The sequence below is a fragment of the Eumetopias jubatus genome, unplaced genomic scaffold (genome assembly GCF_037043125.1).
Source record: "Eumetopias jubatus isolate StellerSeaLion01/CBP00866 unplaced genomic scaffold, mEumJub1_p1.0 scaffold_11, whole genome shotgun sequence".
NCBI lineage: Eukaryota > Metazoa > Chordata > Mammalia > Carnivora > Otariidae > Eumetopias > Eumetopias jubatus.
The window spans coordinates 61,668,842-61,695,891 of record NW_028274817.1 but is presented as its reverse complement, the minus strand read 5'-3'; the positions used below and the strand labels follow the sequence as shown (position 1 = coordinate 61,695,891).

General features: G+C 35.2%; 1 protein-coding gene across 5 annotated transcripts in view; it reads right to left on the bottom strand.

Annotated features, from left to right (window-relative positions):
• The window catches only part of BRWD3 (bromodomain and WD repeat domain containing 3), a 204,153-nt gene that overhangs the window by 123,181 nt on the left and 53,922 nt on the right, over window positions 1-27,050 (bottom strand). For all 5 annotated transcript variants that reach the window (XM_028101475.2, XM_028101477.2, XM_028101478.2 and 2 more), the window contains 5 exons: window positions 21,581-21,741; window positions 17,771-17,992; window positions 13,604-13,704; window positions 12,995-13,065; window positions 11,771-11,871 (listed from right to left, as the gene is read on the bottom strand). In XM_028101475.2, the coding sequence (XP_027957276.1) occupies window positions 11,771-11,871; window positions 12,995-13,065; window positions 13,604-13,704; window positions 17,771-17,992; window positions 21,581-21,741 (656 nt within the window). The remainder of the gene's footprint in view (window positions 1-11,770; window positions 11,872-12,994; window positions 13,066-13,603; window positions 13,705-17,770; window positions 17,993-21,580; window positions 21,742-27,050) is intronic.

Genomic DNA, 27,050 nt, shown 5'->3' with positions numbered 1-27,050 from the left:
TATGTTTCTTATCCTTTCCTTTATATGGTATATCACATTGATTGATTTATGAGTATTGAACCACCCTTATAACCCAGTAATAAATCCCATTTGATCATGGTGAATGATTTTCTCAATATACTGTTGGATTTGGATTACTAATATTTTATTAAGAATGTTTACATCCATAATCATCAGAGATATTGGCCTACAGTTCTCCTTTTTAGTGGAGTCTTTATCAGATTTTGGTTCAGGGTAATGCTGGCCTCACAATGAATTTGAAAGTATTCTGTCCTTTTCTACCTTTTGGAATAGTTTGAGAAGAATAGATATTAATTCTTCTTTACATGTATGTTAGAATTTGCCTGTGAAGCCATCTAGTTCTGGACTTTTGTTTATTGGGAGTTTTGTGGATGCAATAAAAGTGGTCATAAGAGGGAAGTTTACACCAATAAAGGCCTACCTCAAGAAGCAAGAAAAATCTCAAATAAACAACCTAAACTTAAACCTGAAGGAGTTAGGGAAAGAACAACAAACAAAGCCTAAAGCCAGCGGAAAGAAACAAATAATAAAGATTAGAACATAAAACAATGAGACAGAAACGAAAAAAACAATAGAACAGATCAATGAAACCAGGAGCTGCTTCTTTGAAAAAATTAAATTGATAAATCTCTATTCAGATTTATCAAAAAGAGAAAGAACCCAAATAAATAAAATCACAAATGAAAAAGGGTAAATAACAACCAACACCACAGAAATACAAACAATTATAGGAGTATCTCAGGAAAAACTATGTGACAACACATTGGACAATCTGGAAGAAATGAATTAATTCCTACAAACATATAAACTACCAAAAACTGAAACAGAAATAAATAGAAAATTTGAAGATACCAATAACCAGCAAAGAAATTAGTAATCACAAACTCCCAACATGCAAAAGACCAGTGTTCTTTTCATTTCCATTTGCACTGAATGTCTTTTCCTATAGTTTCACTTTGTTTCTTTGTGTTCTTAGATCTGAAATGAGCATGCAGGCAACATATTAATGAGTCTTGCTTTCTTTTTTTTAAATCCATTCATCTACTCTGTCTTTGATTGGAGAATTTAGTTCCTTTAACTTTATACTAATTATAGATAGGAATGTACTTATCGACAATTATTGAGTATTTTCTGGCTGTTTTTTTAGTTCCTCTATGTTCATTTCCTTTTTTTTTATTTTTTGCACTCTTACTTGTGGTTTGGTTATTTTCTTTAGTATTATATTTAATTCATTTCTCATTTTGTGTTCTACTATAGATTTCTGCTTTGTATTAAATGAGTTTCACTTTTAACATTCTATATATATCACTCTATTTTAAAGTGATAGCAACTGATGTATGAATGCATTCTAAAACTATACATCTTTATCACCCCTAATGTGTTATTTTTATGTTGATTTTATTTTACTTACTTACTTATTTTTATTTTGTATTGATGTTGATTTTAACTCTGTTCATTTTCATGCCTGCCAGGGAAGATGGCAGAGTAAGAGGACCTGAGCTCACCCTGTACCACTAGATATCATCTATATCCAAACCAATAAACTGGAGAGTAATCTGAACACTGTCAGAACAAACTCAACAACTAAATATAGAGAAAAAGCTGCATCTGAAAGTTAGGAAAGTCAGAAAGGCAGAAGGAGGCTGCTGGCAGAAGGGAGGGAGCTGTGTGCATGGAGAGGGCAGAGAAACAGGCCTTCACATCAAGGAACTCACACTGAGAAGACTAATCCCCATAACGTTGGACATTGAAAACCAGAGGGACTGAATTCTGTGAGTCTGTATAATCAGTGGGACTTGGAGCCTGAAGCTTTAAAAGTCAGCTGACTCAGCACTGGACCAGCCATGAGGGTGAGTGATAGCTGGGCCACAGCCCTTAAAGAGACAACAGCCCGCATGAAGAGGCAACATAAAAACAGTAGTTTACACAATGCTGGAGAGCAAACAGAAGACAGATCTGTTCCTATTGATTTCAGAGCATGTTGGGGGACTTCAAAAATGAAGGACCTGGCAGGCAAGATTTTCATCCCCACCCCTCAGCATAAATACATAGTTATCTGCAGCTGCACAGACACTTGCTATCTAACCTACTGGCAGTAGGCCGCCTCCACGAGTTCTCCTGAGCACTCAACCACTCCAAGTCTGCTGTCCTGTGACCATGGGCTCAGGGCAAATTTTGTTAAAGCCATGCACTCCTCCCACTCACCAGTGCATAGGTACCCCCATGCACTGAGCCCAGCCACCTCACAGCACACAGCTACCTTGCCACACTGAGCCATTATGACCGTGCGATGACCAGCTGCTGGGTGCACAGCTGCTGCTGCAGGCCACGCCTTGCCACATGCCCCAAGCCACTATCGTGCACCAGGCCCAACCATACCTAGGCATTATGATGTATAGCACTCAGCCTCCCACCCCAGGCCAACCCAGCAAACAGTCTTCAGCCAATGCAGTGCTTTTGTGGATGCAGCATAGGACTAGTGGCCCAGTATAAATGTTGCTAATACTGCTACCCTACTCCCAAGTATCTGGGTGGGCATGACCCTTAGAGCTAGCCTGCCTGGATCCCACTAACAATACAGAGAGCAAGTACAGCCCACAACAGGCAGAGAGTCAGTGCAGACAACTGCATTGGAAGGAAAAGTGACTCAGACACAACAGTAGAGCACAAGCAAAACATACACACACACACACACACACACACACACACACACACACACACACACAGGATACGCTCCCAAAGTGCAAGATTCAGGCAAACATGAGATAGTGCACTGAAGGGCACTCCAGGACCTCTTGTTTATAAAGGTACTGCTTTGAAGAGCAGAAGACACAGCTGACTATATTAACACACAAGAGGGAGGCAAAATGGGAGAAATTTATCCCAAACAAAAGAATAGAAAAAGGCCATGGCTAGAGATCTAAGTGAAACTGATATAAGTAACATGCCTAATAGAGAATTTAAAGCATTGATCATAAGAACACTGACTGAACTTAAGAAAGGAGTGGAAGACATGAGTGAGACCTTAACACACAGATAAAGAATAACATAGCAAAGATAAAGGGGTCAAAAAACGAAATGAGAAATATGTTTTATGGAATGAAGAGAACAATGGCAGAAGCAGAGGAACAAATTAGTGATCTAGAAGACAGAGTAATGAAAAGTACTCAAGTTGAACAAAAAAGAGATGAAAGAATTATGCCAAATGAGAATAGACTTTGGGAACTCAGTGACTCCATCAAATTTAATAACATTCGGGGCGCCTGGGTGGCTCAGTTGGTTAAGCGACTGCCTTCGGCTCAGGTCATGATCCTGGAGTCCCAGGATCGAGTCTCGCATCAGGCTCCCTGCTCAGCAGGGAGTCTGCTTCTCCCTCTGACCCTCTTCCCTCTCGTGCTCTCTATTTCTCATTCTCTCTTTCTCAAATAAATAAATAAAATCTTAAAAAAAACACAAATTTAATAACATTCGTATTATAGAAGTCCCAGAAGAACAAGAGAGAGAAAAGGAGGCAGAAAATTTATGTGAAGAAATAATATCTGAAAACTTCCTTAATCTCGAAAAAGAAACAGATATACAGATCCAGGAAGCACAGAAAATCCCATAAAATCAACAAAAACAGGCCAACACCAACACATATTGTAATTAAATATGCAAAATATAGTGATATAGACAAAATCTTAAAAGCAGCAAGACAAAAGAAGACAGTAACTTAAAATGGAAAATCAATTAGCAGGAGACTTTTAAATGGAAACTTTGCAAGCCAGAAGGGAGTGAGATAATATATCAAAGTGCTGAATGGGAAAAATCTGCAGCCCAGAATAGTTTATCCAACAAGGCTATGATTCAGAATAGAAGGAGACATAAAGAGTTTCCAGACAAACAAAAAACCTAAAGGAATTCATGACAACTAAACCAGCCCTGCTACAAATATTTAAGGGGATTCTTTTGAGTGGAAAGGAAAAACAAAAAGTGACAGTAGAAGGTAGGAAACACAAAAGCAGTAAAAATGAATATTTCTGTAAAAAAATTGGTCAATGATCTCACAAAACAGAAGGAGATAAATTATAACAACATATACAATAAGCATGGGGATTACAGCAGTAAGGAATGGATTCAAACTTAACCATCAACTTAATATAGACTCCTATATACAGAAGACATTATATCTAAAACTAATGGTAACCATATACCAAGAACCACCAATAAATATGCAAAAAATAAAGGGAATGAAATCCAAACACATCAGTAATGAAAATCAGGAAAACATGAAAGAGAGAAAAACAAGAAAGGATTAGAGAAAATCTTCAGAAACAACTACAAAACAAATAACAAAATGACAATAAACACAAATCTATCAATATTACATTGAATGTAAATGGCCTAAAAGCTCTATTCAAATATAAAGGGTGATGCAATGGGTACAAAACAAGGCCCATATATATGCTATCTACAGGAGAATGATTTTAGACCTAAAGAAACCTGCAGATTGAAAGTGAGGGGATAGAGAAACATCAGGCAAGTGGTAGCCAAAAGAAAGCTGCACTAGCAATGCTTATATCCGAAAAAATAGACATTAAAAAAAGACTAACAGGGGCGCCTGGGGGGGGGGGTTCAGTTGGTTAAGCAACTGCCTGTGGCTCAGGTCATGATCTCAGGGTCCTGGGATCGAGCCCTGTGTCAGGCTCCCTGCTAAGCAGGGAGCCTGCTTCTCCCTCTCCCTCTGCAGCTCCCCCTGCTTGTGCTCTCTTGCTCTCTGTCAAATAAATAAAAATAAAATCTTAAAATTAATAAATAAATAAAGAGTAACAAGAGATAAAGAAGGACACTATATAATAATAAAGGGGAATATCCAACAAGAAGATATAACAACTGTAAATATTTATGCACCTAACATAGCTGCACACAAATATATAAAACAGTTAATAACAAACATGAAGGAACTAATTGACAATAATACAATTACAGTACAGGATTTTATCACCCTACTTATATGAATGGACAGATTATCTGAAGAGAAAAGCAACAAGGAAACAATGGCTTTGACTGACACACTAGAACACATGAATTTAACAGATATATTCAGAACATTCTATCCTAAAACAGCAAAATACACATGCTTTTCAAGTGTACATGGAACATTATCCAGAATAGATCATGTATTACCCCATAAAACATCCTCAACAAAATAAAGAATATTGAAGTCATACCATGCATCTTTTCTGACCAGAACACTATGAAACTAGAAGTCAACCACAAGAAAAAATCTGGAAAGAGCACAATAAATGGAGATTAAATAACATGTTACTCAACAATGATAGGTCAACCAGGCAACAAAAGAAGAGATTAAAAAATACATGGGAGCAAATAAAAATGAAAACACAACAGTCCAAAACCCTTGATGCAGCAAAGGTGGTTGTAAAAGGGAAGTTTATGGTGACACAGGCCTTCTTGAAGAAGCAAGAGAAACCCCAAATAAACAACCTAACATTACACCTAAAGGAGCTAGAAAAAGAAGGACAAACTATATGTAAAGCCAGCAGAAGGAAGAAAATAAAAAGATAGAGCAGAAATAAATGATATAGAAACTTAAAAAAAACCAAATCAATGAAACCAGGAGTTTGGTTCCTTGAAAAAATTAATAAAACTGATAAACTTCTAGCCAGACTTGTCAAGAAAAAAAGAGAAAGGACTCAAATAAATAAAATCCCACATGAGAGAGGAGAAATAACCAATACCACAGAAATACAAACAATTATAAGAGAATATAATGAAAAATTATATGCCACCATATTGGACAACATGTAAGAAATGGATAAATTCTATAAAATATTAACTATCAAAACTGAAACAGGCAGAAACATAAAATTTGAACAGACTCATAACCAGCAAAGAAAATGAATCAGTAATCAAAAAACTCATAACCACAAAAGTCTAGGACCAGAGGGCTTCAAAGGTGAATTCTACCAAATATTTAAAGAAGAGTTAATACCTTTTCTTCTCAAACAATTCCAAAAAATAGAAAAGGAAGGAAAACTTCCAAATTCATTCTATGAAGCCATCATTACCCTGATAACAAAACCAGATAAAAGACACCACTAAAAACAAACAACAGGCTAATATCCCTGATGAACAGAGATGCAGAAATATTTACCAAAATACTAGTAAACGAAATTCGACAATACATTAAGAAAATCATTTAACAAGATCAAGTGGGATTTATTCTTGGGTTGGAAGGGTGGTTCAATATTTGCAAATCAATCAATGCGATACATCACATCAATAAAAGAAAAAATAATAAACATATGATCCATTCAATAGATGCAGAAAAAGCATTTGACAAAGTACAGCATCCATTCATGATAAAAACCCTCAACTAAGTAGGTTTAGAGGGACCGTACCTCAACATGATAAAGATCATATATGAAAAACCCACAGCTAACAACATCTTCAATGGGGAACAATGGAGAGCTTTTCCTCCACACCCAGGAACAAGATAGGGATGTCCATTCTCACCATTTTTATTTAACATAGTACTGGAAAGTCCTAACCATAGCAATCAGACAACACAGAGAAATAAAAGGCATCCAAATCGGCAAGAAGAAAACAAATTTTCACTACTTCCAGATGTCATGATACTCTATATAGAAATCCAAAAGATACCACCAAAACACTGCTAAAACTGATAAATAAATTTAGTTAAGCCGCAGTGTACAAAATCAACATACAGAAATCTGTTGCATTTCTATACAGTAATGATAAAGCAGTGGAAAGAGAAATTAAGGAATCAATCCAACTTATAATTGCACAAGAAATAATAAGATACATAGGAATAAACCTAACCAAAGAACTAAAAGACCTGGACTCTGAAAACTATAAAACACTGATGAAAGAAACTCGGGGTCATAGAAATGGAATGATATTCCATGTTCATGGATCAGAAAAACAAATATTGTTAAAATGTCTATTCTACCCAAAGTAATCTACACATTTAATGCAATCCCTAACAAAATACCACAAGAATTTTTCACAGAGCTAGAACAAACAATCCAAAAATTTGTAGGACACCACAAAAAACCTCAAATAACTAATGCAATCCTGAAAAAGAAAAGCAAAGCTGGAGGCATCACAATTCTGGACTTCACATTATACTACAAAGCTATAGTGATCAGAACAGTATGGTACTAGTACAAAAATGGAAACATAGATCAATGGAAAAGAATAGGAAACCCAGAAATAAACCCATAAATATATGGTCAATTAATCTTTAAAAAGCAGGAAAGAATATCTAACAGAAAAAAGACAAGTCTCTTCAACAAATGCTGTTGGGAAAACTGGACAGCAACACGCAAAAGAATGCAACTGGACTACTTTCTTACACCACACACAAATAAATTCAAAATGGATTAAAGACCTAAATGTGAGACAGGAAACCATCAAAATCCTAGAAAAGAACACAGGTAGTAACCTCTTTGACATCAGTCATAGCAACTTCTTTCTAGATATATCTCCTGAGGCAGGGGAAACAAAAGCAAAAATAAACTATTGAGACTACATCAAATAAAAAGTGTCTGCACAATGAAGGAAACAATCAACAAAACTAAAAGGCAACCTAAGCAATGGGAGAAGATATTTGCAAAGGACATATCTGATAAAAGGTTAGTATCCAAAATACATTAGGAACTTATAAAACTCAACACCCAGAAACCAAATAATCCAGTTAAAAAATGGAGAGAAGACATAAACAGTTTTCCAAAAAAGACATACCGATGGCCCACAGACACGTGAAAAGATGTTCATCATCACTTACTATCTGGGAAATTCACATCAAAACTATGATGAGATATCACCTTATACCTGCTAGAATGGCTAAAATCAACAACACAAGAAACAACAGGTGTTGGTGAAGATGTGAAGGAAGGGGAACCCTCTTGCAATGTTGGTAGGAATGCAAACTGGGTGCAGCCACTCTGGAAAACAGTATGGTGGTTCCTCAAAAAGTTAAAAATTGAACTACCCTATGATCCAGCAATTGCACTACTGGGTAATTACCCAAAGAATACAAAAACACTAATCAGAGGGATACATCAATCCCATTTTTATAGCAGCATTTTTTACAATAGCCAAGATATGGTAGCAACCCACGGGTTCCTTAATTGATGAATGGATAAAGAATACGTACAATGGAATATTATTTAGTTTTTATAAAAAATGAAATCTTGCCATTTGCAATGACATGGATGGAGCTACAGAGTATAGTGCTAAGTGAAATGTCAGTCAGAGAAAGACAAATGCCATATGATTTCATGCACCTGTGGAATTTAAGAAGCAAAAGAAAGGAGCAAAGGGAAAGAAAGAGAGAGACAAATTAAGAAACAGACTCTTACTTATAGAGAAGAAATTGATGGTTACCAGAGGAGTTTTGGGGGAATGGGTTAAATAGGTGATTGGGATTAAAGAGTATACTTTTCGTGATAAGCACCAGGTTATGTATGGAATTGTTAAATCACTATATTGTACAGCTGAAACTAATATAACACTGTTAAGTAACTGAAATTTAAAGCTAAAAAAAAGAATTAAAAAATAAATCTTTTCATTTTGTGTATACCTGTACTATTATACAATTTTATCAATTTTTTTGTTTTAAACTTTATATTAGCTTTATATGTGTTTAATCCCCTATCTTTAATATATGTTTTTTCTTTTTCAGTGAGATATTTTACTTTCATACAATTTCTTATTACTAGTTAATCCCTTTTCTTTTCAGCTGAAATTTATCTCTAACATTTCTTATAAGACAGTTTTAATGGTGACAAATTCACTTAGTTTTTGCTTGTCTGGAAAACTAACTCTCCTTAAATTCTGAATATTACCAGGTAGAATTCTTGGTTGATGTTTTCTTTTTTTTTCCCCTTTCAGCACCTTCAATATACCATGCCATACCATGCCACTCCCTTCTGGCCTACAAAATGTCGATTGAAAAATCAGCTGATGGGCTTATGGGGGTCCCATTTAATGCAAGAAGTTGTTTTTCTCTGGCTGCTTTTAAGATTCTCTTTAATTTTTAAAATTTTAATTTGAATATTCTTTGATGTGGATCTCTGTTTTTTCTTATTTGGAACTCTGTGAGCTTCCTAGAACTGATTATCTGTTTCCTTCCATAGGTTAGGGAAATTTTCAGCCATTATTTCTTGAAATAAGTTTTTTACTTTTATTTCCTCTGTCTTCATTTGGTACTCCTATAATGCAGATGTTATTCTGCTAGACGTTGTCCCATATGTCCCTTAAACTATCTTAATTTTTCTATTTTTTCCCTTTTCCTATTCTCAGTTACTTCTGGTGTCTTGTCTCCCAGGTTGCTCATCTGTTCATTTTGTCTGGTCTGCCCCTGAACCCCACTAGGTATATTTACCACTTCACCTATTGTATTCTTCAGCTTTGTGACTTCTCTTTGAAGTTTTCACTGTGTTCATCCATTCTTCTCCTGAGTTTGGTGAGCATATTTATGACCATTACTTTGAATTCTTTATCAGGTAGATTACTTATCTCCATTTCATTAAGGTCTTTTTCTGAAGTTTTTCTCTTATTCTTTTATCAGGAACATTACATGTCTCCTCATTTTGCTTGACTCCATGTTTGTTTCTATGTGTTAGGTAAAATAGCTACCTCTCCTCTTTAAAAAGTTTTTAAATTATAGTTGACAATGTTATATTAATTTCAGGTATACAACATAGTGATTTGACAAGTTTATACATTATACTATGTTCACCACAAGTGTAGCTACCATCTGTCACCATACAACGCTATTACAGTATGATTGACTATATTCCCTATTCTGTACTTTTTACCCCTATGACTTATTCATTCCATAACTGGAAACCTGTATCTCTCATTTCCCTTCACCCATTTTGCCAATTCCCCTACTTCCCTCCCCTCTGGCAATCACAAGTTTTTTCTCTGCCTTCATGGGTCTGCTTCCGTTTTTTGTTTGTTTTAACTTTTTAGATTCCATATATAAATCTGGCCTTGCATTGGAGATAAACCTTATCAATTCAACCACGCCCTAGCTTTTGGTTGTTTCTCAGACCTCTGTGATTGTCTATAAGTAGCACAATTTGTTCTTGATAGGTCTCAGTTGTTGAGCGTATGCCAAGACCTGTCACTGTTCCGAATGGAGGGATCTGACAGTGACTAGTTTCAGCCTAATTGTAAGACAGATTATCAGGCAGTATCTTCTTAAGATATGCAAATATATAGTCTTTGGGTCCACAATCGTAAACCCTGCTGACTTCCAGACCAGTTCCAGAGGTGTCCCCTGGACAATAGTTGCAAAAACCGTAGCTTTAGACGTGTGTATAACCTTTCTGTGAGGTATCAGCAAACTATGATGGGGTCAAATGAGGGCGCTAATATGGTGAATCCCTGCCCATGTTCCTTGAGAGCCCTTCTGTAGCCTCTGGATGTGTGACCTGTCCCCATGACAAAAAAATAGGACTTTTTCACATCAAGAATGGGGGTGTGTTTTAGTCTTCTGTTTGTGCAGTGCCCTGGGTATGGTAGCCTGCCAAAAACTGTCTCTCTAACTGCTTCAAACCCACTGGGTCCAGAAACACAATACCCCAGGCCACTAGAGCCAGGTGTTCAAGGGCTGTCCCATGTGGGCTATGCATGCCCACCAGCTATGGCAGGAGAGCTGTGAATGTGGTATGGGGGTGTGGTACTCAGTCCACCTGGCTGTGGTGGGATAAGCCACAGCTGCAGTGTGCATGGGCAGGGTGCTACCACTGAAGCTAGCAGATATAAAGACTTAAAGGAGGGGTTCCATAATAGCACCCATCTACACCAGGACCAACAAGGCAGGAGAATGCAAAAATGGTGCCCACCTCTGTCCCTGGAGAGAGTCCCAACAGGTTCTTGCCTCTCCAGCAGATGCTTTAAGATTAGCAAATGAGTCTCCTTCACATAGAGTCTAAGTGCCTTGCAAACTGTTGCTTTTGAGCTGGGTCCCATGGCGAGGGAGTTTGTGTAGGACCCTTTTAAGAGTGTATTTTTCATTCCCTACAGTTCTCCTAGAAGTAAGCCCCACTGGTTCTCATAGCCAGATGCTTTGGGGGCTCATTTCTTCAGTGTAGGTCCCAAGGACTGGGGTGCCTGATGCGGGCCATAGACACCTTGCTCCTCAAGAACAAGTTCCATATTATGAGATCACTCCCAACTGTAGGTCGCTGCTCCTGGGGTGGAGTTTTTTGAAGACTACGTCTCTACCTCTCCTACCCATCTCAATGTGGCCCTTTTATCCTTTGTTGTAGAGGCACTGGTTTAGCTAGCTTTCAGGTCCTTTTCAGAGGGAACACTCCCATATATAGCTGTAGATTTGTTGTGTTCACAGGAGGAGGTGATTTCAGGAACCTTCTATGCCACCATTTTTCAATGTGTCTTTTAAAAAGTATGTAGATTTTAAAGTAACAAACAGCTCCTATAATTAATTGAATACAGCAGGCTAAAAGAGGATTTTTATTAACTATTACTATGTTTTTTCTTTTTCTTTGTAAACAGAACTTTTTTTAAATACTACAGCCATACTAAGTCCAGAATTTCACACTGATCTTCATTACTACCGAGATACCTTACCATATAGATTTCAGCACCAATATATATTAAATTAAGGTACAGATTAGAAAAGAAATAAAACCAACTTTCCAGAGATATTAAAAAAGAAAACAACATAAGTTTCTCATTTTGCTCTTACCGTATGTGATTCTAATTCAGCAATTTTCTCAGGGATCTCAGAACCCAAATAATATATTCTAATCACATGGTCAGTGCTACCTGTTGTAATGAACATACCACCTGGAAGATTAAAAAACAAACAAGTAAACATTGTACCAAGGAATTTAAAAACACTTTGATTGCCTTCTTAGTTATATGCTACCTTATATTAATAAAAGGACTTCCAGAAACACAGGTTATCTTCTAATCTTTAATGACATAAAATTTCAGAGAAAAATAGGTAAAATTCAAGAGAAATATTTAAAGGACAACTATACCATTCACCCAACAAAAATCCAACAACTATACACTAAATATAGGCCTTTGAATAATAAACATTAAAGGTCAGAGCCTTGAGGAATTCTTTATATTTTATGCAAAATCATAGTGCTCCAAAATTATTTATAAAATGACCTATAGCTACAAGTCTCTTTTCAGTGGCTATAATGGTGCAATGTAAAAACTCAACCACTTTTGGGATTATGAAAAAATTCTAGAGATGGATGGTGGTAATATATCTAAAACAATGTGAATATACTTAATGTCACAAAACTCACCTAAAAATGGTTATTAAAATAGTAAATTTTAGGGGCACATGGGTGGCTTAGTCAGTTGAATGTCCGACTTTTGGGTTCAGCTCAGGTCATGATCTGTGCGTCCTGAGATTGAGCCCTGTATCAGACACCATGCTCAGGAGAGAGTTTGCCTGATTCTCTCCCTCTGTCCCTTCCCCAACTCATGTGCGCGGGTACACGCTCTGTTTCAAATAAATCTTTTTTAAAAAATAGTAAATTTTATGTTATATTTTACCACAATAAAAGAAAAGGTCAACTAGCATGTGATTCTTAGCAGTAGAAAAGCACAATTTACACACTGTAAAAGTGTCTTCTATATGGAACCACAGTACATATTTTCTGAAATGTCAGGGCAGGATTTTAATGATGAACTGTGTGTGTATGGTGGGAGAGCTTTTCTTTTTACCAACCAAATTCTGATTTATATAAAAACATACTAGAAAATAAGAAGCTATTATATGTTAATTAAAGTCCACAAAGGTCCATCTATTATAGCATATGGTTCACATTTTTGGTATGTTTCTATTAACAAATATACACTGTTTTTCTCCACAAAATTATACATATCTCTTCTACAACCGGATCATTTAATATTTTGGGTACTTGAAACTTTCAATTATTACACATACCAGAACTGAAAGATGAACAAGATATCTGAACTCCAGGTCTGGATCTCTCAGTAAATTTCACTGGGCGATCTCTAAGGGAAAAGTAAGATATTTTTATTTTCCATCATGTTCATTTAACATGCAAGAATCTTTGTACACTGCTGGATATTGACAGATTTAATATCAGTACTATAAAAAACACACAACTGAAGTAGTTAAGTACTATTCCCATCATTCAGGTTAAAAATGCATTAAACCTTGCAAATATACTTTAAGATACCAGTATCATTATTATAACTTTACAAATTACCACATAACTTACTACCATTAAGAGAAGTTCAAAGTCTTCTTACCAGAATAATAAATGAAACAAATACTCTTTACAAAATTTTGTGTATAAGTTAAATAGTCTCTTCAACATTGGTTTCATAAAAATTTGATTCTAAAATCTCTAACATCTAATTGAAGTAGGTATAGATGTGTGTGTGTATATATATATATATATATACACACACACACACATATATTTATATACTTAAATATGTGGACTATTAAGAATTTCTCAAGGTAATAAAGAAAAATAAACATGCTTGATTTTGCACAAAATTTCTAACCCAATTCTAAACTTACCTAAACTTCATTGTTTTTACATGCCATTGCCAGAAACAGATTGTTCCATCAGCACCAGTAGAAGTGAGGTATCTGGTTGTGCCTTTAGTTGATGGACAAAACTAAAAAAAAAATTCTAATTCAAATAGAAAGCTTTCATGTTCAAACTTATTTTAAACACAGCATGTTCTAAAATTATAATCATTTTAAAAAATAAATAAATTCAATTAAGAATTTCACTTTCAAGAAATCAGTTATTTAAATTTCCTAGATTAATGAATACCTTACAAAAATTTAAAATATCAAGAAATTGTAGAAAAAAAGTCAGTCATCAAATTTAGGATAAAATGTATTAGTCTTAAAAATAACTATTTTTAGGGGTGCCTGGGTGGCTCAGTCAGTAGAGCATGCAACTCCTAATCTCAGGGTTATGAGTGTAGAGATTACTTAAAAATAAAATCTTAAAAAATAAAAAAAAATATCTTTAAATTACTGAATATCACATATTATTATTTCATTACTTTTAATGGAGGAAAAAAATCACAAGGTGGTTACTAGTTAAACCATTAGAAATCTGCTAAATGTATGCTTATACAGCAATAATTGTGGAATTTTTATAGTTCATATGAACAGAGCATCAGAAACCAATCTAAAATCAATGCTTAGGAAATTAATATCTAAATATTTTGGCCTTAATATTTTACTTTAAATTCCAGCTTCAATGACGTATGATACAAATTTTGTTCTTTTAAAATTTAAATAATTTTCATTTGTTTTAATAGAATAAGTAAAATAGGTCAAATCTCTATATCATTGTAGAAAAAAACAGATTAAAAAATATACTTAAGTTGCCAATTTAAAGGATAACTAATACCCTGGGTAAACCATGGACAGCCTTTATCCTGTAGGATTCTCAGGCTCTGACTCAGTATTTTATACATCTCCAGAAAAGAATCAGATAAGGGAAGAGCCATTGGGCTCCTGAGGCCTGAGATACAGGAACAAGTTGAAAATCAAACGAGGGTTTCTGTATGCCATGAGTTTTAAAAATCCCAAATAGAGATAATCAACACCACTAAGATGAGTATTAAGGATCAAGATGCATAGGGTTTGAACAAATTTTGACCTCATATCTAAAGAAAGTGATCATTACAAATATTAGAAGTCATTTATCTAGTTTTCTTGATTAGAAACATATAACTTCTACGAAGACTACAGAGTTTAAATAAAAAATTATCAATTAATGTTATCCATTAATAGTTGATATATATAGTAAAGAAACCAGTACTCAGGTAGCATGCCTATATTTTCCTTTCTGAGATAGAGAAGCTTGCATTGGAAACCTTAATCCACAATTTATAGGAGGAGTCTGCAACATGCCAAATCCAGCTTGCTGCCTGTTTCTGTAAATAAAGTTTTATTGGAACAAATTCACCTTACACTGCCTATGGCTGCTTTTGCACTGGAATGCAGAGTCAAGTAGGTATGACAGAGACCATACGGCCTGCAAATCCTAAAATATTTACTATCTGATCTGTAAATTTGCTGATCTTTGATTTATACAAATGAGATATATATATAAAATAGTATAATTTTATTAAGTTTGAAGAAACACTAGAACCTTTATTATCACCATTATAAACAAATTCATCAGTCACAAAGGGGGATCTGGCCTATTAATGTAGTCTAATTGAATTGTTTTTAAATAATAAATCATGTTAGAGATTATAAAAATAAAAACACTTATATGTGCATTTCTTAATATAAATTAATATATAATTATTGAAGGAAATTTAGTAAATATAGAAAAACAATAAAAGTTACTTATAATCCCACCACCCAGAGGCAACTACTATAAAATCATATCATTTTATCTCAATTTTGCTTACAAAAAAGAAGAATCTGAAAAGATAATACACCATGATGTTAAGAGAGACAATTAACAAAGAATAAGTAATGTATATAGAATGCATGCTAAATAAAATTAAGAGGAGATAAAGAGTGCTGGTGCAGGGAACAACTTAAAATTTTAGAATGGTAGGGCGCCTGGGTGGCTCAGTTGGTTAAGCGACTGCCTTCGGCTCAGGTCATGATCCTGGAGACCCGGGATCGAGTCCCGCATCCGGCTCCCTGCTCGGCGGGGAGTCTGCTTCTCTCTCTGACCCTCTTCCCTCTCATGTGCTCTCTATCTCTCACTCTCTCTCTCTCAAATAAATAAATAAAATCTTAAAAAAAATAAAAATAATAAAATTTTAGAATGGTAAAGTGGTCAGAGAAAGACTCCCTGAGAAAGACACATTTGCACAAGGTACTTAGAAAGGGAAGGAATAAGCCATGTGACTATCCAAGGAAGACCATTCCAGAGACATGAAACAGAAAGAGCAAAGGCAGGAGTGTAGCTAGAGTCGTCTAAAAAAGCAGAGAGGGTAGCAGCTAAAGAAGAATGAAAACAGGAAACAAGTAGTAGAAGATGAGGTCAAAGAGAGCAAGGGGCTGAGAATATAGGCCTTACAATGTGGGTCATTTAGACTTCAACATTAACTGTGAATTTGGAAGCTACTGAAGGTTTTGAGTACTAGTGACATGATTTAACTTCCACTTAAAAATCACTCAGCCTGCTATGCAGAGGTTAGACTGGGGCAAGAAAGAAGGAAAGGAAGAAGCAGGAAGATCAGTTAGAATCCTGTTTCAATAATCCAGGTTATAGATGATAATGGTTTGAAATGGAATAGTAATGATTAAGGTCATGATAATTTGTCAGATTCTGGATTTATTCTGAGGGTAGAGCCAACATGATATGCTAACAAGTTAGATATGAGATATAAGAGAAAGAAAAAAAGTCAGGAATGACTACTCTGTGCAACTGAAAGGATAAAACTGCCATTTGTTTAGTTGAAGAACACTCTAAGAAAAGGAGATTTGAAGAAGGAAGACAGAAGTTCAATTTTGAATATGCTGAGTTTGAGATTCATGACATTCATGTGATGATACCAAGTGGGTCCTTGAATATACAAGTATGGAACTAAAAGAAAGGTCCCACGATGAAAACATAAGTTTGAAAATCATCAGCCTACAGATAAATCCAAAGCCATGAGATTTAATGAGATCACTAAAGGAAAGAATGTGATAGAGATCATGGATCTTTAGGGAGCTCCCAAATATAAACAAAATGAGATAGAAATTAGAAAATGAAACTTATGAAGGAGCCAAACAGTATCATAAATATTTTTTCAATGTAAGCAGTTATTTTTTTATGTTATATGAGAGTTATTTCCAAATTCCAGAACTAATCTGTCAGATAGGATTGTGGGAATACAAATAACTAATAATCTCCTAAAACAAAATCCATGAAATAATTTCAACAGATCAAAAATTTGATACAGAATTTTTAAAATCCAATATATACTAAACCTAATTCTTGCTAGCTCCTCATAAACAGGTGATATTATATTAAATAACACACAAAAATTGACTGACATACTTTTTAGTGACTAAAGAACAAAGAAAAGTAAATGGAAGTAATTATCTCATCCACAAAAGTGGTCTCCTTGACCAAAGTGTAAAACACACTTTCAGGATTCCTATTTTGCTCTCAACACAAAGAAGAGGACAAGTTCAGCTTAGTTTTCTTAAATAAAAGGTTTTTTGGGGGTATCCAGGATTTTCACTATCAACATTTGTAAAAATACTCTATGAACAAGAATTTAAAAGAAGTCAATGTATGTCAAACATCAAGTTGAAATAGGAAATCACTGAAACTAATAAAATTTTCTTTAACATTAAACCACACACACACACAATCAGACTGACAAACATCTTGCATTAAATATTAACACAAAGTATGCCAATATTCAAGTTAGAACCTGTTTACAACCTGACTAACAGGTATTAGTGTTGCTTCCTTACAGCATTTATAAGTCTTCTCCTTTCTTCACAAATACTAGTGAGATAAATGTCTTACACTGTATTTGAAAAAGGTTTTCAATGATTTTTAAATTATCTCTAAAACAATAAATTTATATGAAAAAGGAATTAAAAAAAATACCAGAGCAGGGTACGGACAAAGCCCTTAGAGATCAACATTTTTCTGTTGCCATTCTTTATAATAATATCCACACAAAATAATAAAAACTGAAAGAATTCTCAACCTCATTACATATGTTAGTGATATCTTTTCATTTTTCTTACCTGTATGGAAGTAATAGAAGCTGAATGTCCCTGAAGGACTGCAACTGGTGCACAAGTTCGAAGACACCACACTCTTACAACCTTATCACAGCTGCCTGCAGCAATAAGAGTATTTTCATAGTTAACAGCCATGTCAGAAATTTCAGCAGAGTGCCCTCGAAGTGTAGCAAGGAGACGTCCATCATCTGTTGCCCAGATTTTCACCAAACAGTCATCTGAACCCTATAGTAACACAAAAGGACATATTCCCAATGAAGCAAAAATCTGCACCATTACCACCACCCCCAGAAAAAAAAAAGCCAAAATGACAAAGGGAGGATTTTCATTAAGTTACTTCTGAGCCTTTACTTTCTAATCTCCTCTGTCCATATAATATGGATCCAGGAAGAAATATAAATGATCTCCAAATGACAGCACTGACAAAGCATTATCTAAACTAACAACATTTGTGAAGAACTCCCCAAAACTGCCAATCTGACAACTCAAAATATTTATAACTCACTTTTAAGTGATTTGGCATTAAATATATCTGCCATTATTTCTTTCCTTATGCCTGACAGCCTTTTATCACAATTGCTTGAATACTTTTTCTATTTCACTTATTTGTGGAACATAAGGAATAGCATGGAGGACATTAGGAAAAGGAAAGGAAAAATGAAGGGGGGAAATCAGAGGGGGAGATGAACCATGAGAGACTATGGACTCTGAGAAACTGAGGGTTTTAGAGGGGAGGGAGGTAGGGGGATGGGTTAGGCAGGTGATGGTTATTAAGGAGGGCATGTATTGCATGGAGCACTGGGTGTTATATGCAAACAATGAATCATGGAACACTACATCAAAAACTAATGATGTACTGTATGGTGACTAACATAGCATAATAAAAAAAAGAATACTTTTTCTACAAATATTTAAAATTTTTTTTAAGATTTTATTTATTTATTTGAGAGAGAGAGAATGAGAGAGAGCACGAGAGGGAAGAGGGTCAGAGGGAGAAGCAGACTCCCCACCGAGCAGGGAGCCCAATGCGGGACTCGATCCCAGGACTCCAGGATTATGACCTGAGCCAAAGGCAGTCGCTTAACCAACTGAGCCACCCAGGCGCCCAAATATTTAAAAATTTAACCTAAAGTCTACATGCATTTCTCAGTAAACATGAGTCTTTGTTAATAAACTGCTGAAAATATTAAGTTGAACTTCCTATTGAGAATTTCAAAAGAGCTTTAAAAATAGTAAAAAGCAATTCTATTCTAATGTAGTAAATAAGTTAGTTAGTAATTATTTGTTTATAAAAAGATGGCAGGATGCCTGGGTAGCTCAGTCAGTTAAGTATCTGCCTTCAGCTCAGGTCATGATCCCAGGGCTCTGGGATCTAGCCCAGAGCCCCAAGCCAGAGCCCCAGGTCAGGTTCCCTGCTCAGTGGGAAGTCTGCTTCTCCCTCTCCCTCTGCCCCCAACCCCGCTCGTGCTCTCTCTCCCTCTCTCTTTCAAATAAATAAATGAAATCTTTTAAAAAAATAAAAAATAAGATGGCAATTGTCATTTTCATCATGATCATTAACATCCAAATACTTAGGTGATACATTTGGAGTTATGAAAATGTCAATGGAAGAGTCTTTAATGAACTCCAAGGAGTCATAATTTCCCAAAATGCAAACTACTTCATTTATTATAGCATAGAAAGTTAAAAAGAAAATTATGACACTATATACACTTCTATGTTAACTTAGTACTAAAGTAGTGAGACTAAACCCTTTCTTAGAAATATTAGCATGCTACAATTTTGTACTCAAAAGCACACGATATGATCTGGTTAATAAAATGCTAAGCGAAATAAGTCAGTTAGAGAAAGACAAATACCATATGATTTCACTCATATGTGGTATTTAAGAAAACAAATGAGCAAAGGGGAAAAAAAAAGGAGAGAGGGAGGCAAACCAAGAAATAGACTCTTAACTACAAAGAACAAACTGACGTTTATTGGGGGGGAGGTGGGTGGGGGGATGGGTAAAATAGGTGATGGGGATTAAGTAATGCACTTGCTGAGATGAGCACCAGGTTTTGTATGGAAATGTTGACTCACTATATTGTACACCTGAAACTAATATTACACTGTATGGTAACTAACTGGAATTTAAATAAAAACTTAAAAAACCCAGATTTAAGGGCACCTAGGTGGTTCAGTCGGTTGAGTGTCCAACTATTGATCTCAGCTCAGGTCTTAATCTCAGGGTCATGAGTTCAAATGCTTCATGGAAAAAAAAAGCAAAAACAAAAACAAACAAACAAAAAAACAATTTAAAAGATAATTAGTATTGAAACACCTGGGTGGCTCAGTCAGTTAAGCATCTGCCTTTGGCTCAGGTCACGATCTCAGGGTCCTGGGATTGAGCCCCAAGATGGGCTCCCTGCTCAGTGGGGGGAGTCTGCGTCTCCCTCTGCCCCTCCCCCCTTGCCCTCCCCCCTTGCTCGCTCTCTTTCTCTCTCTCTCTCTCTCTCTCTCAAAAAAATAAAATAAATGGAGTGGTTGGGGGTGGGAGGGATGGGGTGGCTGGGTGATAGACATTGGGGAGGGTATGTGCTACGGTGAGCGCTGTGAATTGTGCAAGACTGTTGAATCACAGTTCTGTACTTCTGAAACAAATAACGCAACATATTTTAAGAAAAAAGAAAAAGAAGAAGATAACAGGAGAGGAAGAAAAGGGGAGTATGTCAGAGGGGGAGACGAACCATGAGAGATGATGGACTCTGAAAAACAAACTGAGGGTTCTAGAGGGGAGGGGGGTAGGGGGATGGGTTAGCCTGGTGATGGGTATTGAGGAGGGCACGTTCTGCATGGAGCACTGGGTGTTATGAACAAACAATGAATCATGGAACACTGCACCAAAAACTAATGATGTAATATATGGTGATTAACATAACAATAAAAAAACTAAAAAAAAAATAAAATAAAATAAATGTAATCTTAAAAAAGTAATAATTAGTACTGAAATAAAAGAAAGATATACACAACTATAAATTGGTTACTAACTGTATAATATAATTATTCAACCATAAGAATGTTTTAATCTTTTTAATTAAGCAGAATGGGCACCAATTACACTAAGTGACAAATGGAAAATGCATTTTAAAATGAAATGAAATGGAACAGATAAACTTGTTTCACATAAGTTAACCACCTCTAGAATATGAGGCCTTAAGATTTAATTTTTTTAAATTAGATTTCCCAAAACATAGAGGACATTATAGTTCACCCATTCACTTACATAGAATGAGAAAATTTCAATTTCTTTTTTTAAGTTACATAACTTTTATTTTTTCCTTTTTCCTTTTTTTAGATTTTATTTAAATTCAAATTAGTTAACATAATGTATTATTAGTTTCAGTGGTAGAACTTAGTGATTTATCAGTTGCATATAACACCCAGTGCTCATTACATCAAGTGCCTTCCTTAATGCCCCTCACCCAATTATCCATCCCCCCAGCCACCTCCCCTCCAGCCACTCTGTTTATAAAGTCATCTTTTTACTCATCTTTGTACTCATCTTTTCGTGCATTAATGTGTCTAAGAAGGATGCCTGGGTAGCTCAGTCAGTTAAGTATCTGCCTTCAGCTCAGGTCATGATCCCAGGGCTCTGGGATCTAGCCCAGAGCCCCAAGCCAGAGCCCCAGGTCAGGTTCCCTGCTCAGTGGGAAGTCTGCTTCTCCCTCTCCCTCTGCCTATACTATATAAAGTATAATCCAATGCCATGAAGCCTACCTTCAATTGTAGTAAATCTCAAATATGCTACAGTATCATTAATTTTAAACTCACTGTAAAAATTCTTCTCCCACTTCGGTCAAATGCTACACAGTAGACAGATGACAAGTGCCCCAGAATTCTCTTATGCATCTTAATGTGCTGGTAAGCAGATGAAGGGAAAATATGGCTGAAGCGACTGCATCCAGTTAATTGCCTGGCAGAGGTGATATTCACTGAAAAACATAAAATAGAAGATTCCTTCTTAAGACCTAAAAGCAAAACCTACTTCATGAAGTTAATTCATAAATATTAAGATGAGATAAAATAGGGTACACACACCATAGCAATTTTACCCTGTGAAAAGTCTAAATTCCATTACACATTTCATGATTTTATGAATTCATGTTTACTACCACAAAGCACTAAGAATACTCTTCTTTTAAAACCCACAAGTCTGATTTTCTGTTTGCCTTACTATGGTTTCTCAGGTTCATTCTTTTTTACCTTTCTTTGGTAAACTATAGTCAAAGATACTGTCACTTTAAATATATAGTTAAATCTTACCATAACATGAAGGAATTTTAGAATAGAGACTACATTTGATTAAATATAATACATTTTAAAAATTACATAGGGAATTTTATGAACTGTCCTACCTCGTCAAACCTATCCACTCCATATGCAGCTATCTCTAAACTTCCAAGAGTAATAGACTTATACAGTGAAAAAACAAAGGAAGCTATAATACATCAAGTTTTCAGTAACAAACAATCCTTTATAGGTTTGTCTATAGGTTCTCCGCTTTTTGGTTTCTGAAACTATAGACTCTCCCACTAGTTACCAATGAATTTTTGAAACTGCATATCCTATATAAAGTCATTATAGTTCTTTTTGTTTGTTTTGCCTTATTTAAAAAAAGAAACAAACAGAAAAAAGCATAAGTCTGTCCAGTTCTCTTCCACATGCCACTTGAATTCTTCTCACTTACCTAAAATGGAGATCTTAGTCCCCATGTAAGGATTTACAAGCACCCACTTGCTCTGTGAAATTCCTCCAGTCTTTCCTTATACACTGAAAATATTTAACATCCCATACATTATATTTTAATCAAACCATAGGATCCTTCTAAGTGCAAAGTCACCTTGAGGCAAGGTGACATTTTACCATAGTGCATAAATAATATAGTACAAATGATAACAGCTTTATGTTGAAGTAAGGCAAAATTAAGGCAAGAATGGGTTTGTAGCTAGATTAACACAATTAGAACCATGCCACAATAAAAAATATGAAATCTTTCCATATCTCAATCTTAAAAGCAATGGAGTACTTTTTTTTTCTTCAGGTGAAGGTAGATCCACTGGCCATTTTAAACTGACAAAATGACAAAAAATGAATGATGAATAGTAAAACCAATGAGACTTTGAATGCAAATCATAAGAACACAACAGAGACTGAGTATTTATATAACACTGTGAAATGCTGAGTAAATAATGGTAGAAAACTCACAAGCATCACTACCAACTCAGAGGATTTCTTTTTGGCACCTGCTCCCCATCCCAACCTCTAGAAATTTTCACAATTCTAAGATGGAAAAAGCAGACACCATAACTTTGAGACTTAGCAATTTTCCTTCTCCAGTCAAACATTTCTTACTGCTCTTGGTTCCTTAAAACAATCAACCATCACTTCTTTGCTTTTTTCTATCCATACTTTTCAAGTAGATAGAAGAAAAGGTGTGTTACTTTAGCGCAGGGTTTTTCAGCCTCAAGAAATACTGGCACTTTGGGCCTGATGAACCTTCACTGTGCAGAGCTGTCTGTCTACTGAAAAGTATTTAGCAGTTTCCCTGGCCTCTACCCACTAGATTTTAGTAGAACCCTACCACCATGAAGCTGTGACAAAGAAAAATATCTCTAGACATTGCCAAATGTCTACTGGTGGTAATAAACAAAAACAAAAAAATATTAACAACTGCCCACAGTTAAAAACCACTGCTTAAAAGTATAAAAACAAAAAACAGCATCAATAGGAAGAAAAATAATCAGAAAAGCAACTCTAAGAAGAAAAGCAGAGACATAAAGAAAAAGAAGTAGTGAAAGACACAGGGGAGAGATAAAGAACTACCAGAAATCCAGTCATTCCTCTAACAAATATCTGTGTTTTTTGAAGGCCAAAGGAATACAACTAAGCATATAAACAAAATATTCTTAACCCCACTAAGAGATCCCATTAGTATCTCAGGCCAAAACTGTTAAATCAGGAACAATGACTGAAAACTTTTTTTTTTTAAAGATTTTTATTTATTTGAGAGAGAGAGAATGAGAGATAGAGAGCACGAGAGGGAAGAGGGTCAGAGGGAGAAGCAGACTCCCTGCTGAGCAGGAAGCCTGATGTGGGACTCGATCCCGGGACTCCAGAATCATGACCTGAGCCGGAGGCAGTCGCTTAACCAACTGAGCCACCCAGGCGCCCAATGACTGAAAACTTTATGCATCTTTATAGTCTATACAAATTAGCTTTTACTTTTTAAGACTCCTTTACAAAGAAAACTATTAATTGAAGAATGAAAAATATGTGGAACAAATATGAAAAGAATCTTAATATTTTAAAACACATATAAAACTAACCATCTATAAGAGTACCAAGGGGGCACCTGGGTGGCTCAGTCGGTTAAGCATCTGCCTTTGGCTCAGGTCATGATACCAGGGTCCTGGAAACAAGTCCCACACCAGGCTCCCAGCTCAGCGGGGAGCCTGCTTCTCCCTCTCCCTCTGACCCCCTCCCCTGCTCATGCTCTCTTTCTCGTTCTGCTCTCTCTCTCTAATAAATAAATAAAATCTTTAAAAAAATACCACTAAGATCTAATAGATGAATGGATAAAGGAAATTAACAGATAAGTCACAATATAGGAAATACAAATAAACTGAATCACAGAATACACAACTATTTTGCCAACTATCAAAAGAAATTTAAATGAAAATAATGAAATACAATACTATACTTAATAAATTAGCATTTTAAAAATTCTAAAAACCTAAGGCCAGCAATTACTACTTGAAACTGGTATACACCTTCATTTCTACATACACCATAAAGTGACATGATCCATTTTGAAAATAATTTTGGCAATACACTTCGAGTCATGAAAATATACACACCCATTGCCCAACCATTGTGAATCTATTCTAGTGACACAACTTATTAGCAAAAATGAGTTACATGTACAAATGTTTAATGAAGTACTATTTACAGTACCAAAGAATGATAAATAATCTAAGTCCAACAGCAGGGAAATGGTTGATTAAATTACAGACTATGTGATGGACTATTCTACAGGAAATAATAATTAAAATACCAAACTACAGCACTGTGTAAAAATTTAGAAACTACAAAGCAAAAAATACAAAATGCAACCTTACAAGTATACTATGATTTAAATTATGAAAAAATATGCATACATATATAATAAAGGCCAAAAAGAAACAAGACAAATGAAACCAACTGCTTTGTGATCAAAGTATAGGTAAATTTTTAAAATTTCACCTAACACACTTAACAATATATTTTTATCTTCAACACAACTTTTCTATTGGGTTCTTCCTAGTTATTGCTAATAGCTATTCAAAAAAATTCTACTGTAAGGCACATTGTATATTTGACAGCAGCAGCATCAAATATTCCTTCTTTCCAATCTCAGTGATTTTTTTGTTTATTCATCTAGCACCTGAGATGATAACATTTACATATTTTTCTCAGTCATTTGATATCAACAGGCCTTAGGCTCTATATACATTAAGGAGTTCTGTCAACACTCTTTTTTGCATGCATTGTCCATTTAACCAGTATTTTTCAATATTGCATGTCAACATGCCAACTTTGTCTTGAAATATTTTAAGAACTTTCATTTTCAGACAAACATCCTTGATATCACAATACATTTCTTTGTACTTAGCAATGTTGACAAATTCAACTAGTAGATAAATTAGTCAAATGTATATATGTATAAAATATATTTAAATACAAAATGTTCTATTCAGAATCCATTATGTCTAATTTTTTTCTTTAAAATTTTGTAAGATAGGCATCTAAATGTTCTCTAACAAGAGGTAAGATATATGAACTAACTCAGTGATAGACCAAAATGCTTAAAGATTCAAGTAAGAACAGGATAAGACTTACTGTATGTCTTAAATTTATTAAGTCACAGAGAGCACTGAACGGCTATCAATGGAATACTTTCTCTTTAAAACCTATGTTTGTTGACCACCTGATATGAGCTAAGCCCTTGACAGATACTGGAAATACAGCTTATAAACAAATCAAACTAGATCCCCATCCTCATAGAATTTACATTCCACTGAACAAAGCTTTCATCATTTACCCAATTTCATGAATAAGATACCTTAATGAGGAAAGTGATCTATACAGCTCTTGAAATGTATTTTTCTAATAAGCTTTACAGGTGATGTTGATACTCTGCCAAGTTTGGGAACCACTAATTCTAGTCCAACCTCCCTCTTCCCAAAATTATCCTTTCCATAATATATCTGGCAGATAGCCATTTAGCCTCTGCTTAAACACTTTTGGTAAAGAGAAGATTATTATTTCTTTAAAAAATGGCCAATTCATATGAGCTGCTCTAATTTTGGGGAGACTCTACCTTTAATTGAACTCAAACTCTTTCCCTGTAACTTTGGGAATCATACAGGCTTTGCTGGAATGTGAGAGCTGGAGATAACAATCTTTCGGGAGCTACACTGGGAAAAAAAAAACACACACACAACAAAAAATAGTCAAATCCCTTTGTTACATGGTAACCCGTGAAATATTTAAAGATAGCTATCACTTGTGCCTTCCATCTTCTCTCAATACATGAGGTCCCCTCTACATTATTCACAGCCATAGTTCACACATACCTCTCTTCCCTATCATCGCCTATAGAAAAACACTCTTTCACCCTAAACACTAATGTGGTTGCTTTTTTTTTTTTTTTTTGAGAAGTTTCTAGTTCATCAATGTCTCAGACTCTTAAAATAACAAGAACTGAGCAAAATATTCCAGTGGTCTAATGAGCACAGAGTATTTTCAACCACACTTCTATGAATGCAATTTAGGACTGCAAATACTACATTAGTTTTCTAAAACAGCTGCCTTATACTATCTATTGGTTAAAGAGGAAATAAAGTTAGTTTGATATGCTTTCTTAGTAAACATATGTTCCTAGTGCTCACCTCTTTCTTTTCTAAGAGTTCACAAACCACCTGTTCAATAAACCTGTCTAAAATTCTGCCTGGGGTTAAAGCTAAATTCACCAATCTATAATTCCTAGAATCTACTATTTGTTTCCTTTCATATAACTTGTCTATTGAGTCATTTCCATTTCTCCTGTCCACTCTGATTTCACAAAGAATACCTGCCAGTGAAAACTGTTTCAGTATACTAGGATTTAAATCATTTGGGCTTCTTAAAGCAGGTAGGCACACATGTATCTTGGTTTTTCTTTTCTTTAATCATGCTTGATCTACCCTTTACAGTTTAGAGA